This window comes from Ovis canadensis, chromosome 2 (assembly GCF_042477335.2).
Source record: "Ovis canadensis isolate MfBH-ARS-UI-01 breed Bighorn chromosome 2, ARS-UI_OviCan_v2, whole genome shotgun sequence".
Taxonomy (NCBI): Eukaryota; Metazoa; Chordata; class Mammalia; order Artiodactyla; family Bovidae; genus Ovis; species Ovis canadensis.
This window is the reverse complement of record NC_091246.1, coordinates 147,607,114-147,623,544: the sequence shown is the minus strand read 5'-3', so window position 1 is coordinate 147,623,544 and position 16,431 is coordinate 147,607,114. Positions and strand designations below refer to the sequence as shown.

Genomic DNA, 16,431 nt, shown 5'->3' with positions numbered 1-16,431 from the left:
CTACTACACTAGCTTATTACAGAATAGTTGTGAGAATCAAAACAATACTCTGGCAAAAGTTGTGTCAGTTTTGAACCACTATGCAAACACTGGTAATATAACTATGCAAACACTTGGTAATATAACTACTATTACTCATAGGAACTGGCATTCACATGTAACTTTGGGAAATCATAAGAGGCAGAGATAAGAATCCCCAAAGCCCTGAAATCTTAAGCTATTTAGACTGAGGACAAATGGCCCTGAATAGTTCCTTGTATTTAGGAGTCTCATCTGATTGTTAAGAATTGGTGTCACAGAGTCAACACTAAGTCATCAAGAAAATACCTAAACAAATAAAATATCAGCTGAAAAAATACATGGATATATTTTAGAAAAATCTCTACCGAATACTTTAAAGACTAAAACTTTAGACCAAGTTAGGTATAAACTTTTATATACATAGAAAGTTCAGTCATTTAGAATGATAAGTGGTCTCAGGAAGTCTCCTCATGACCGATTTTCTATATATCTTTTTCAGTGTGTTAAAGTTAGTGAACACATTTTACTCATGTATATTTCCTAAAATAATAAAAATTAACTTGTACCACGTATAAATAGTAGATAAACCAGAATAAGGTTGATTGTACCAGAACCTTAAGCCTAATGGTAGATGCCCTACATCCAGAGAAGGAACATCGAGACCAGTAGTGTTAGAGCTTTCTGTACTAACTGCATGACCAGTTAATATGCTGTTGCTGTTTGTTTTGCTTTTACAATGTGACTGAAAACAGTATTACATAAGCTCTTATATATTTTTATTTTTAGAAACTGCAACTCCAAGACAAGGAAATATGTATACTTTGTCGAAAGACAGTTTATCCAATGGAGTGCCTAGTAGCAGACAGGCAGAGTTTTCATAAATCCTGTTTCCGCTGCCACCATTGCAACAGTAAACTGAGGTAAAACTGTTTTGTGGCCTGGGGCCCAAGTATTCAAAGAGCTTGCAGTATACTTATAACATCATGTCTCTACAAAGATGTCAGTTTTTCCAAATCCTGTTTCCATCAGTTAAAACAACAAAGGGAAATGTGGTCATTTTCTGTGTTGCTCGGAATGGCTGTTACCTTTTTCCTTTTAATGTTTTGCTTTCTTAATAAAATTCAGAAGGGGCCCTTTAGTCCAAGCATGAAGATCACATAGATAAGAGAAAAAACTCTCACCACCACCAACCTCTCCCAATGCCATGCTCCACTGAATAAGAAAAATGATCTTTCTAAAAATGCAAATCTGGGATCACTTCCCAGTTTTAAACATATAATGGCTTCCTCTATTCCCAAAATTAACATATAAATATGAATTAAAAAGCAATTCAATATATTATCCCTTCTCATCTCCCAACACCCCTTCCTCCTGTTGCCTGTTGCTTTTCATGAAGACTGAATTTCAGTTCCTCAAAGTCATTTTTTTCTCTCACATCTAGCTGATTCCAAATGTTGTTGCTGCTCCTTGGAGGAGTTTTCCCATGCCTCACCCCCAGATCATTCCTCAGAGCTCAACTGAGACTTTATGTCTTTGAAGTGACCTGCTTTTACCCCTGTATATGGATCACAGCATCTCCTGTGCTCGCCCCATTCTAACACAGTCTAGTGTAATTTTCCCTGGCTGTAGGAAATGTGCTAATGTTTGTCTTGTCAATACCAAGTAAACCCAAATATACAACAAGGACTCAAAAACATTTATTCAATGACTGCTATTTTTAAAAAGCATTATATAAAACCCAGGCTTCCCTGCTGGCTCAGGTAAAGAAATTGTCTGCAATGCGGGAGACCTGGGTTCAATCCCCGGGTCGGGAAGATCCCCTGGAGAGGGCATGGCAACCCACTCCACTATTCTTGCCTGGGGAATCCCCATGGAGTAGGGTTACCTAGTAGGCTACCATTCTTGGGGTCAGAAAGTATCAGACACAACTGAGCAATTAAGCACAGTACAGCACATATAACACCCACAGATACAGAAAACCAAGCAAAGCAAATACGTGGCTCACTAAATTATAAAGTGAACACTTCATAAGCACTATCAAGATCAAGAAATACAGCATTGTTAGCCATTCCAGAAGCTCCTTCCTCCCTTTGCCCTATGCAAACATAACCAGTCTCTTGACTGTGAGTCAATATCATCCTTTATAGTAATTGTTTCCTTGCATTTTATAGTTTTGTTTACCCAAATGTGCGTTCTTAAATTCTGTACTCTGGTTTTATCCTTTTTAAAAACACTCTTTCAAGTCTTTCAAGTCTTTTTAAAAAATAATCTATGGGTTTTCCATCCATTCCTTTCATTCCATATTGTTTACTTGTGAAAGACCCAGGACATTTGACCTGTGAAGTTTTGCAGTCTGCAATTGCTGATTACACACTCATACTGCAGTTCATATGCTCCTTTATCCTCTGTATTTTCAAAAACTGTCAGCTGAATCCAGGTTCTAGATTAATTCAAGTTTAAAATAAGATTTGATTCCTTTTGGAAGAACATAGGGAGTATTGACAAGAGTATACTTAACACATTATGTCAGCTTTTCTCTCTTTTTGTGACATAGCAGATATTGAAGCTTGTAATACCTATATCTGTTCAATGATGTCTGCAAAATCCTGATACTCAAATTTTGTTCTTCATTTTTTATGATTAGAATACTTTCACAGAAGATGCTTCCCTGTATTTGGTATTTGTTTACACGGTGATAAAGTTAATTTTTAAAAAGGCAGAATAAGTCCATAATTCTTTTCCTTTATTCATCAGTTTTGGCAATGTATCAATTTTTATTTAGTAATTTAATATAATAGTTTCTTATCTCCTAGAGATAACCACTTTTAAGATATTTTAATGTCTTTATAAACTTCAGATTTACACATGTTTACACAAACAGTTATCATCATTACTGAAACTCCAGTTATTCTATACCTGGCCAGTGGAAGCTACTTCAAGTTGTCTCCTGAGTCCTTTTGACAGAACCCAAGTTATCTGTGATAACTTCCTCTTTATCTGATAGGTCTAGATGTCCCATGTTCATCTTATACATTTACTGGCCCAGATGCAGAGTCAGTCATTTCTCTAAGCTTTGGTTTCTTCTAGTGAGAAATGTAAAATATTTCAAGACTATAATCTTGATGCTCTTTCTACCGAGTTGATCGCTATTTCTAAGCTTTTTAGTGTTAAGATATAGTAAATATTTATATACACAGAAAAAAATAGGAATTCATAGTGATGTTTCCAAATTGAATTCAGAATTTCGTAGCTTTTGCTTAGCCTCTTCTCTGTTACAGCTGTATCTTCTTCTTCTTCTACTTCAGGGCTTCTGGTTCTCAAAGACAAAGGAGATAACAGAGTTAGACTATCCCATATTCATTTGAACAACAATTTTAGAAAAACAAAACTATCAGCACCACTAATTTGATTATCAAAGCATTAAAAGTTGTATTTGCTCCGCTGATCACTCACACCTCATATTTTAGAATAGTGTGCTGAGTCTTTGGTGTCATCATATGTAGCTGTTACATGTTATAGTACCTCTCTTTGTGCCCTCATTTCATCACAGTTTATAGATAACAGTGTATTTAATCTAACCCACAATCCTTATGTTGAGATTTCCTTAGTCATTATGGTTGCTCAAGCTTATTTTCAAGTAGATTCCTTAGAAAAGGCTCATGGAAAGTTTATTCCTTCAGTTCTTACATACTGATGATAACAATTTGTGATCTTTCCATATGTAATTTCATTCTTTTTTATATTGGGAAATGCTCTTTAAATTATAGCTTTTTAGTATTTAACTTGTTTCATAATTTTATTTTCTTATTCAGGAACTCCTATTATATATTTTTCATTTATGATTATAAATTTTTTATCTTTTAATTTTCCTGTTTTTCTTTAGTGAAAGTGTTAGTCGCTCAGTCGTGTCTGACTGTTCGCCACCCCATGAGCTGTAGCCCACCTGGCCCCTCTGTCCACGGAATTCTCCAGACAAGAATACTGGAGTGGGTTGCCATTCCCTTCTCCAAGGGATCTTTCCAACCCAAGGACTGAAACCAGGTCTCCCACACTGAAGGCAGACTATTTACCATCTGAGCCACCAGGAAAGCCATATTTTTCTTAAGATGTTTCCTATTAATTTGCTCTTGGTTTTCTTTTAGTTTGGTTTTTATTGCTGACATGTTTGACTTTTCCTTTCATTACTGTTTTCTTCTTGATACCTGAAACCTTCTTTACTGCTTTTTCTAATTAGAATTCATGCTGTTCTTTTGGGTCTTTTATCTCTTTCTTAATGTCTTTTAGTTCATTTTGAAATAGTAGGTTAAAAGTTTGGTGTTTCAAGAACATGTTTTTCTACCATGTTTTTGTTGCCTACAATGATAATGCTCCTTATTCTTTCACTTCTCATAATAACTTTATATACTGTTTGGCCTTGATACTTTGCTGTTGCTTGTTTTTATATGGAGTTAATTTATGCAAATCTTGGAAGGAAGCAAAATTCAGGATGGTTTTCCCAACTTCACAGGGCTACCTTTTCTAATTTTCTTATACTGTTCAAAAAACTATGGTGCCTTGATATTCCTGGGATTTCCTGTCTTGGATTCTCTCCTTCATGTTGACTGGGACCTTTTGATTTCTGTCATCATTGTTCACCTCACTTTTTATTCCACTCCCGTATTTGTTTTTCACAGTGTAGGATCTAAAGGATCACAGTGGGTTAGTTTTGAGTTTAATTTCTCCAGCCTCTTCAGACTTTCCTGCCACAGGACTTTTGCACTCTCACTGGCTATTGAAATGCCAAAACCTCTCCCAATTTGAGCTGCTGCTCTCCGATTGGCATGTGATACTTTCCAGGAACTATTGATTGACTATTTTGTAGTCTCATATTTTCAGGTCCATCAGACACCTTCCTTTCTCCCTCTGTTGTCATCCACACACATGCTACTATTATGCTAATCTTGTAGCTAATGTTGGTTTGTCCTTCCCTCCTTGTATTTTGAGGTTGACGAGGATACCTTGTCACTTGGTTTTGTTGTAATTTTATCCTTGGGTTTTTAGTTTTTCTCTCCATTTTTACGTAGTGATTCAGAAATATTAAAAAATGATACTGCTGCCTTTGACTAAATTTGATGTTAATTTTAACAGGCATTTCTATTTGTTAATATTTCCAAAGAGACAAGATTAAAAATTGCATAGACAAACTTTCCAATTCATTCATTCAAAATCCAGTTAACTGGGAAGTTCAAATAGTTAATTTTTGTATGCTATTCAGGATTTGTTGAAAATTGCAGCCCCTCACAATTCTCTGAGTTAGCAAAGATTTAGTCCTACCATTTTACATCATCTATAACTACATATGCATTACACTATAGCACCTTTTGTAGCAGTACCTGACATACAGCACGAAATTCTGACTACTGCAAGACAAGTATTATAGAGGGCATTAGTGGTAAATATTATCTAACAAGAATGTTCAATCAATAGGCACATTCCTATTGCCAGTAAGCTAATTGTACTCAATCTCTGATTCATTGCTCGAAATAATCAATTCCCTAATGCTGTATAAATTTGCAGTGTATATATAAAATGTTTAAAAATGTTTTTTTTTTTTGACAGTTTGGGAAATTATGCCTCACTTCATGGACAAATATATTGTAAACCTCACTTTAAACAACTTTTCAAATCAAAAGGAAATTATGATGAAGGTTTTGGACACAAACAGCATAAAGATCGATGGAATTGCAAAAATCAGAGCAGCTCAGTTGACTTTACTCCTAATGAAGAACCAACTATGTGTAAAAACAATACGGAAAATACCCCCATGCTTGGAGAACTTAATAAGCATTTAGATGCTGGTAAGAGTGAAGGGCAAAGGGATGTTTTGAAAAAATGTGGAAAGAGGGGGAAATTAAAAATCATTTGGCCTCCTTCCAGGGAGATACCTAAGAAAAGCTCTTCCCTTGAGGAAGAGCTCAAAATGAGTAAACCTAAATGGCCACCGGAAATGACAACCCCTACATCTGCTGGATTTAAAAGTGGATCACTGATAGAACACATGAAAACTGTGGAAAGTAAAGGACAAGAACAAGATAACATTTCTTTCCTGCAGCCATGCCTGCAATCCACCCACATGTGTCAGAAAGAAGATATTACAGGAATCAAAGAAATGGAAGCATATGAAACAAGAAAAGAGAAGAAGGAAGGAAATAAGGATGTACAAGATAAGGTGAATGAGGCCGAAGATACAAAGAATAAGAGGAAAAGTGAAATGGATCTTAACGATAACAATAATGCGGTCGCACAGAGTGCTGAGAAAGAGAAAAATGAAAAAGCTAATGAACCTGATGGTGCAGAAGGTCTACAGGTTACTAACACCGATGATGAGGTGGTACCAGAAAATCGTAAAGAGAATTTGAATAAGAATAATAATAACAATTATGTAGCAGCATCATATCTGAATAATTGCAGGCAGAAGACATCTATTTTAGAATTTCCTAATCTATTGCCACTGTCAAGTGAAGCGTGCTGCACTGCAAATGAATATCAAATTGAAAGCTTAGAAAATGCTTCTAAACTCCCGGAGTTACTTGGTATATTCGAATCTGAAAAGACTTACTCAAGAAACGTGCTGGCTATGACTCTAGATAGACAGACTGACCGAGCGACTGCAGGCAGTCCCGTGCAGTGTGTCCCCAGGTCAGGCCTCAGTGACGGGAAAAGTTCAATGCCCTCTTCTGAGACAAATATTTTAAACATCAAAGAAAACCACTCAAATAATAAAACCCTACATTTCTTCTTTTCGAACACTGTGAAAATTGCTGCTTTTTCCAAAAGGAATGAGAACATTTTTAAGCATAATTTAATAGATTCTGTAGATCATATTAAAAATATGCCATGTTTGTATTTAAGAGAATTGGGGAAGGATATCAAACATTGGCATGGGCAAACAATAGGAGCAGCACACGTCAACAGAGACACAGATTTTGATGCTCCGAGCTGTGAATTTACAGCCAAGCCTCCATTTCCCAGAGTGGAAGTCCAGTCTGAACAACTCACAGTGGAAGAGCAAATTAAAAGGAATAGGCACTACAGTGATACTGAGTAGAACGTCTCTGGCCACTTGCAGTCCACACTCAGGCAGTATCAGTGTTCTGAAAGAAGGCTCTGGGGGTTTTGATAACCTTTTGTTGAATTTGTAAACATTCAGAAATCTCATGTCTATCACAATGGATGTAATATATCCATTGGATCCACAATGGATGTAGTAAATCCATTGGATCCACAATGGATATAATAATTCCTTGTATTACACTAGATGATGTTTTTCATAATTGATTTGAATCTACTTTTAGTCTGAATGGAATCAAGAGATGAAACATTCTTGAATGTTTTCTTGTCAAATGATACTTAAGTGTATTGCTCTGTTTTTTCAACATGCCAGATAACATCATGGTGACATTCTGTACTCTGATATTTATCACCATTCTTACACTTTCTCTATAATTTCTGCTGAAATAAAATCGAATCACCTGGGGTGCAAACCAAAACACTTGTGTCTGTTTTCTCCATGTATATTTTCATTCTAAGCATGTATGTTTTCATGATTTAGGAAATATATGTCTTGTGCCAAGTATTTAATATGCAAACACACACTCCTGGAAAAATTAAATACTAAGCCAGAGCCACAGTATTATTAGAAAATATAAAATATTCTTTCCCTTTTTTGCTCTTTTTATAGAGATACAAGAACTATTATGGTTGTTTATTTACCTGTGTAAAATTATTATGGAACATGCCTATAAACATTTAATGAAAAAATATCACTTTTCATCAAAATAATGTGAAGTTCATACTCAGAAATCAACTGAACTCAAAAAGTATTAGAAGTTACTTAAAAAAATTATGGCACACATTTTTAATGCTTACTATATATGCAATTAGTGAACATATAAATGATATCACTACATTTTGTCAGATTTTTTTCTTACCCTATTTAATGGATATTAATTTTTTATTACAAAACACTGTCTTTTGAAAATTTCTTTTCTGAATTTTCCCCTCAAATACATGTGATAATTCTGAGAAGAAAAATAATGTGAATATAGATGAGCCAGTGCATGTTGACTTCAGTTCAGTTCAGTCACTCAGTCATGTCCAATTCTTTGAGACCCCATGGACTACAGCACAACAGGCTTCCCTGTCCATCACTAACTCCAGGAGCTTACTCAAACTCATGTCCATCGAATGTGAGGCCATCCAACCATCTCATCCTCTATCGTCCCCTTCTCCTCCTGCCTTCAATCTTTCCCAGCATCAGGGTATTTTCCAATAAGTCAGTTCTTCGTATTAGGTGGTCAAAGTAATGGCGTTTCAGCTTCAGCATCAGTCCTTCCAATGAATATTCAGGACTGATTTTCTTTAGGATGGACTGGTTGGATCTCCTTGCAGTCCAAGGGACTCTCAAGAGTCTTCTCCAACACCACAGTTCAAAAGCATCAATTCTTCTGCGCTCAGCTTTCTTTATAGTCCAACTCTCACATCCATACATGACCACTGGAAAAACCATAGCCGTGACTAGATGGACCTTTGTTGGCAAAGGTCCTTTGTTGTCAAGAATATGAAAAGGCATGTTGACGTAAAATATACATATATGAAATAGGCCTTATCCTGTATTTTTCTACATGAGCACAAACCGTTGCCTTTCTGTCAAGTATGAAACCAAAATGTAATGTTGAAAACTCATTCTTTTTAGAAATTATAACAATTCTCTCCTGTTAGTATGTTCTCAACAGGTTCCTAAGACATTGTTCATTTGCCAGGGTTGCCATATAAAGTACCACATATTAGATGGCTTAGACAACAGAAATTTACTTTCTCACAGTTCTGAAGGCTGGATGTTCAAGATCAAGGTGTCTGCAGGATTGGTTTCTCCTAAGGTCTCTCTCCTTCACTTGGAGACAGCTTGCCCTCTCACTGCATCCTCACATGGCCTCTTCTCTATGCAGGTGTACTGCTGATGTCTCTTCCTTTTCCTATAAAGATATTAGGCCTATTGGTGTAGGGCCCCACTCCAGTAACTTCATTTAACCTTAATCACCTCTAATACAAACCCTACCTCCATATATAGTCACACTAGGGATACGGCTTCAACATATACGTTTTGTGGGAATATATTTACCCAGTTTAATGGAGTACTGTGAAAATCTGCAAAGAAAACAGTTAACTGTAGTACTACAATAGCAAAATTATTGTTTAAATTGAATTATTCCACTTTTGATCTACTCTTTGAATCTTTATTATTTATTTATTGGCTTCCAGTTGGCTCAGTGGTAAAAATCTGCTTGGCAATACTGGAGACACAGGAGATGCAAGTTTAATCCCTGAGTCGAGAGGATCCACTAGAGAAGGAAATGACAACCCACTCCAGTATTCTTGCCTGAGAGACCCCATGGACAGAGGAACCTGGTGAGCTACAGTCCATGGGGTCACAAAGAGTTGGACATGACTGAGCCACTGAGCATGCACACATTATCCATTTGGCGGCACTGGGTCTTAGTTGTGGCACATGGGATCCCATCTTTGTTGCATCATGCAGCATCTTTAGTTGTGGCATCTGGGATTCTAGTTGTGGCACACATAACCTTTAATTACGTCTTGTGAGATAATATATGCTAAGATTACACAATAGTTTCCATAGAGGAAAAAATAATTTATAAATGATCATGGCAATATCTTGAGATTTAGTTTCTTAATGTCAGTTGCACTTTAACAAAAGTGGTTTGCTTTACAAAATTTCTACCTTGGGATTCTGCTCATTTAATTTGGGTATCGCAGTCCACATAACTGTCAGTTACATTAAAACCTGGGATTAAAATTAGCTAATGTAGATATCAGGGAAGACAATAGAAAAATATGAATTGTTCTTTTGTTTACCCTTCATTCAATCAACAACTTATTGTTTTCAAACCTTCTCTATCAGACATAATTATTGACTGCCTCACCTTCCTTGGGTAACATGTAAGATTTTTTTAAAATTCAGATATATTTGGGGAGAGAATAAGATGGCAGAGAAGTAGGTGGACGTGGAGTACATCTCTCTCCATGGATACATCAGGAAGATGCCTTCAGACACAGAAGTGCATGCAGAACACCAGCTGAGAGCAGACAGGAGTACCTGACCAGTGGAAAAGAATATATAGAGCCACACACAATATGCAGAGAGCCTCAGTAGGACAAAGGAACTAAGGGGAAAAACAGGAGTGTTAGTAGGACTGGACCTGCCCTTGGCCGGTGAAGGAACTGAAACAGGGATCCGATCCCCACATCGGGGCAACTGTCTGAGTCAGAAGAGAAACATTTAAGGCCAAGAGTGAAACAGCTGACCTGTGGCAGCCTAAATGGAATGAGAATCAGACAGTCCTTCCTGCAGCCATACATACCCCAGACAGGGACACAGGTCCCCTGGAAGGCACAGCAGCTGGGAGCTGGAGTTTAGGAGTTGTGGAGAATCCCAGTGCAAGAGCTGCTGTTGAGTGTGAAGAGACAGATCAATGGGATGTGAGGGAGGAGACTGTGGTGGGAAATACCTGTGGCGGAAAGTCTGGCTGCCATGGAAGCAAAGCAATACTGCCGAGTCATGCATAGAGGGTGAAGCCATCACAGAGGCTCTCTCCCCACAGGCCAGCATCGGCAGCTGAACAATAGAGAGGCTGGCCCATCAAACGCCTGACACACTGAACTACAGAGTAGGACCCCAGCCAGGGTGCTCCTTTAAGTGACTGATGCACCGAACTACAGAGTAGGACCCCAGCCAGGGTGGCCCTCTATGTGCCTGACATGCTGAACAACAGAGTAGGACTCCAGGCAAGGGAGCCCTCTAAGTGCCTGGATGGGCAGAGCTACGGTGAAAGACTGGCCAAAGAGGCTTTCTGATTGCCAGCTACAAGAGGCTTGAAAATCCGATAGGGCCATAACTCCTGTGGCAGAGGCAGTCTGTGGCCCTGCACACTTGGCACAGCCAGGGTTCTCACAAGCCAAGCAGCTGTGCCATCTTCACACTCAACTCTTACTGGGCAGAGCTGCCACAGGCAAGCAAAAGTCTTGCATCTACACACACAGTCAGTAGTGTCTGATGCTTCGTGACCCTGTAGACTGTGGCCTGCCAGGCTTCTCTGTCAGGGATGGGGTTCTCCAGGCAAGAATACTGGAGCATCCTGGCCAGTACTGGTTCCCATACCCTTCTAAAGCACTATATTTCCTGCTTCCCTAGCCGCAAACTCCCCTGAGTACTTGATGCTGCCAGAACCCCTGCGACCCAAGCAGCTGCACCACCTCCACATCTGACTCTCAGAGGGGCAAACCCAAATCCTCCAGGGCAGCCTCAGGAACAAACCCCAGTGGATGAACCGTGTGTGGAGGTAGAAATAAAACCACAGTTGAAACCCAGGGGCAATGTGGCTAAGGAAGAAGACCCAAAGCCTTCCCACCATCTGTACAAGCTGTAGATTAAATCCACACAATCAACTAGGCAGACTCTGTATCTACAGAATATAAAAAAGGTCATTGAGAGCTCCCAAAAAATAAAACACACTGGTTCTGATAGCTGTGGACATTGGAGGCAAGAACACAAAGAACTAGGACCAGATTAGAATCCGAGCTGCCCCCACAGCAGGTCCAGAGATCAGCACAGTGTTGGAGGGCATCCTAGGGAGGTGAGGTGGACTGTGACTCTCAGTAAGGAAAAGGACTCTGAAGCAGCAACTCAAGAAAAACTATTTTTCTTATGCTTTGACTTGTTCTGTAGATTCTTTTGGATTTTTCCATTTTTGTTTCTTTCCCCGCCCCCCTCTATTGTAGTAGTTGATTTTATTGGCACTAGCTGTATACAGTCAACAAAAACAAGACCAGGAGCTGACTGTGGCTCAGATCATGAACTCCTTATTACCAAATTCAGACTTAAATTGAAGAAAGTAGGGAAAACCGCTAGACCATTCAGGTATGACCTAAATCAAATCCCTTATGATTATACAGTGGAAGTGAGAAATAGATTTAAGGGCCTAGATCTGATAGATAGAGTGCCTGATGAACTATGGACAGAGGTTCGTGACATTGTACAGGAGACAGGGATCAAGACCATCCCCATGGAAAAGAAATGCAAAAGAGCCAAATGGCTGTCGGGGGAGGCCTTACAAATAGCTGTGAAAAGGAGAGAGGCAAAAAGCAAAGGAGAAAAGGAAATATATAGCATCTGAATGCAGATTTCCAAGGAACAGCAAGAAGAGATAAGAAAGCCTTCTTCAGCAATCAATGCAAAGAAATAGAGGAAAGCAACAGAATGGGAAAGACTAGAGATCTCTTCAAGAAAATTAGATATACCAAGGGAACATTTCATGCAAAGATGGGCTCGATAAAGGACAGAAATGGTATGGACCTAACAGAAGCAGAAGATATTAAGAAGAGGTGGCAAGAACACACAGAAGAACTGTACAGAAAAGATCTTCATGACCCGGATAATCACGATGATGTGATCACTCATCAAGAGTCAGACATCCTGGAATGTGAAGTCAAGTGGGCCTTAGAAAGCATTATTACAAACAAAGCTAGTGGAGGTGATAGAATTCCAGTTGAGCTATTTCAAACCCTGAAAGATGATGCTGTGAAAGTGCTGCACTCAATAGGCCAACAAATTTGGAAAACTCAGCAGTGGCCACAGGACTGGGAAAGAACAGTTTTCATTCCAATCCCAAAGAAAGGCAACGCCAAAGAATGCTCAAACTACCACACAATTGCACTTATCTCACATGCTAGTAAAGTAATGCTCAAAATTCTCCAAGCCAGGCTTCAGCAATACATGAACTATGAACTTCCTGATGTTCAAGCTGGTTTTAGAAAAGGCAGAGGAACCAGAGATCAAATTGCCAACACCCGCTGGATCATAGAAAAAGCAAGAGAATTCCAGAAAAACATCTATTTCTGCTTGATTGACTATGCCAAAGCCTTTGACTGTGTGGATCACAATAAACTGTGGAAAATTCTCAAAGAGATGGGACTACAAGACAACCTGACCTGCCTCTTGAGAAATCTGTATGCAGGTCAGGAAGCAACAGTTAGAACTGGACATGGAACAACAGACTGGTTCCAAATAGGAAAAGGAGTGCATCAAGGCTGTATATTGTCACCCTGCTTATTTAACTTGTATGCAGAGTACATCATGAGAAATACTGGGATGGAGGAAACAAAAGCTGGAATCAATATCAAGCCGGGAGAAATATCAATAACCTCAGATATGCAGATGACACCACCCTTATGGCAGAAAGTGAAGAGGAACTAAAATGCCTCTTGATGAAAGTGAAAGAGGAGAGTGAAAAAGTTGGCTTAAAGCTCAACATTCAGAAAACGAAGATCATGGCATCTGGTCCCATCACTTCATGGGAAATAGATGGGGAAACAGTGGAAACAGTGTCAGACTTCATTTTTCTGGGCTCCAAAATCATTGCAGATGGTGACTGCAGCCATGAAATTAAAAGACGCTTACTCCTTGGAAGAAAAGTTATGACCAACCTAGATAGCATATTCAAAAGCAGGGGCATTACTTTGTCGACTAAGGTCCGTCTTGTCAAGGCTATGGTTTTTCCAATGGTCATGTATGGATGTGAGAGTTGGACTGTGAAGAAGGCTGAGCGCCGAAGAATTGATGCTTTTGAAGTGTGGTGTTGGAGAAGACTCTTGAGAGTCCCTTGGACTGCAAGGAGATCCAACCAGTCCATTCTGAAGGAGATCAACCCTAGGATTTCTTTGGAAGGAATGATGCTGAGGCTGAAGCTCCAGTACTTTGGCCACCTCATGTGAAGTGTTGACTCATTGGAAAAGACTCTGATCCTGGGAGAGATTGGGGGCAGGAGGAGAAGGGGACGACCGAGGATGGGATGGCTGGATGGCATCACAGACTCGATAGACATGAGTGTGAGTGAACTCCTGGAGATGGTGATGGACAGGGAGGCCTGGCGTGCTGTGATTCCTGGGGTCGCAAAGAGTCAGACACGACTGAGCGACTGAACTGAACTGAACTGATGAAATCTAATTAAGCTTTTGAACTTTTTATTTCCTCAGTCACATTTCTTATTGTTGTTATAAACCTCTGCCTCTACATTGAGCTCCTGCAGTTCTGTAGACTTTTCCTTTTTTTTTTTAAATTGTTCTTTTCTCTTTTTCTAATTTTAATTTTTAACCTATTATTATTTTCTCTACATTTATGTATTTGTTTGCTTTTCCCACTGCTATTTTCCCCTTGCAGTTAATCTTTAATGTATATAAATCTTCATCTATCTATATTTAACTTTGCATATCTATTCTATCTTTCTTTCCTTTCTTCTCAACATATTTGTTAATTTTGTTTTCATTACTTTATTCCCCAATTGGCACCTTGCTTTAGTTTTGTTTTCCAGTTTGTGCTTTGGTTAGTTTTGTTCTTAACTGGTAAATATAATTTCTGATTTCCTTTATACGCCAGGCCAATCTACTGTACTTTATTTTTGTTGGGCTGTTTTGACTTTGCTCATAGATGTATATGTATATGTGTGTATTCATTATTTTAATTATTATTTGCTGATTTTGTAACTGCCACTTGTCCGGAGTTCATCTTTGGTTTCTCATTTTGGGATATTTGTTTTAATCTCACTAAATGCCAAAAAAAGAACACTTGTGGAATCTTTGTCCCTGACCAGAGATAAGCCCTGAGCCTTTGGAGTGGAAGCACTGACTCCAAGACCCTAGAAAAGTGAAGTGAAGTCTCTCAGTTGTGTCCGACTCTTTGCTACCCCATGGACTGTAGCCTACCAGGCTCCATCCATGGGATTTTCCAGGCAAGAATACTGGAGTGGATTGCCATTTCCTTCTCCAGGGGATCTTCCTGACCCAGGGATCAAAACCATGTCTCCTGCATTGTAAGCAGATGCTTTACCATCTAAGCCACCAGAGAAGCAAGACCCTAGATTACCAGAGAACTAATCCTCAGTTCAGTTCAGTTCAGTCCTTCAGTCATGTCCGACTCTTTGTGACCCCATGAATCACAGCACGCCAGGCCTCCCTGTCCATCACCATCTCCCGGAGTTCACTCAGACTCACGTGCATCGAGTCCGTGATGCCATCCAGCCATCTCATCCTCCATCGTCCCCTTCTCCTCCTGCCCCCAATCCCCCAGGATCAGAGTCTTTTCCAATGAGTCAACTCTTCACATCAGATGGCCAAAGTACTGGAGTTTCAGCTTTAGCATCATTCTTTCCAAAGAAATCCCAGGGTTGACCTCCTTCAGAATGGACTGGTTGGATCTCCTTGCAGTCCAAGGGACTCTCAAGAGTCTTCTCCAACACCACACTTCAAAAGCATCAATTCTTTGGCGCTCAGCCTTCTTCACAGTCCAACTCTCAAATCCATACACGACCATTGGAAAAACCATAGCCTTGACAAGACGGACCTTAGTTGGCAAAGTAATGTCTCTGCTTTTGAATATACTGTCTAGGTTGGTCATAACTTTTCTTCCAAGGAGTAAGCGTCTTTTAATTTCATGGCTGCAGTCACCATCTGCAATGATTTTGGAGCCCAGAAAAATGAAGTCTGACACTGTTTCCACTGTTTCCCCATCTATTTCCCATGAAGTGATGGGACCAGATGCCATGATCTTCGTTTTCTGAATGTTGAGCTTTAAGCCAACTTTTTCACTCTCCTCTTTCACTTTCATCAAGAGGCATTTTAGTTCCTCTTCACTTTCTGCCATAAGGGTGGTGTCATCTGAATATCTGAGGTTATTGATATTTCTCCCGGCTTGATATTGATTCCAGCTTTTGTTTCCTCCATCCCAGTATTTCTCACGATGTACTCTGCATATAAGTTAAATAAGCAGGGTGACAATATACAGCCTTGACGCACTCCTTTTCCTATTTGGAACCAGTCTGTTGTTCCATGTCCAATTCTAACTGTTGCTTCCTGATCTGCATACAGATTTCGGAGTATCAAATAGTAAGAACACAAACAAAGGAACCCATTTGAATACAAGAGTCAGCATCATCCATGGACCAGTAGTACTCTATGCAGGACCCCTTATCTAAACAACAACAACAAAATGCAAACCTAATCGTCAGTAGACAGGATTACCACCTACTCAGTCTTACCCATCAGAGGAAAAACAAACAGGCAAACAAACAAAAACTCAACACAAATTTCACCCTATAAAAAGCTTACTCAAACCACTGAACCAAACTTAGGAGGGCTGAAACCAAAAGGAAGGAAGAATTCAACCTTGAAGCCTGGGAAAAGGAGACCTCAAACACAATAAGAAAAAAATAATAATAATGAAAAGGCAGAGAAATACTATGTAAATGAAGGGACAAACTAGAAACACAGAAGTTCAAATAAATGAAGATGAAATAGGCA

The 16,431-nt window shown here is 39.2% G+C and overlaps 1 protein-coding gene across 5 annotated transcripts in view; it reads left to right on the top strand.

Moving 5' to 3' along the window:
• Positions 1–7,550, top strand: part of XIRP2 (xin actin binding repeat containing 2) — a 356,418-nt gene extending 348,868 nt beyond the window's left edge. For all 5 annotated transcript variants that reach the window (XM_069577332.1, XM_069577329.1, XM_069577331.1 and 2 more), the window contains 2 exons: positions 808–941; positions 5,620–7,550. In XM_069577332.1, the coding sequence (XP_069433433.1) occupies positions 808–941; positions 5,620–7,108 (1,623 nt within the window). In that variant the 3' untranslated portion in view covers positions 7,109–7,550. The remainder of the gene's footprint in view (positions 1–807; positions 942–5,619) is intronic.
• The last annotated feature ends 8,881 nt before the right edge of the window (positions 7,551–16,431 follow it).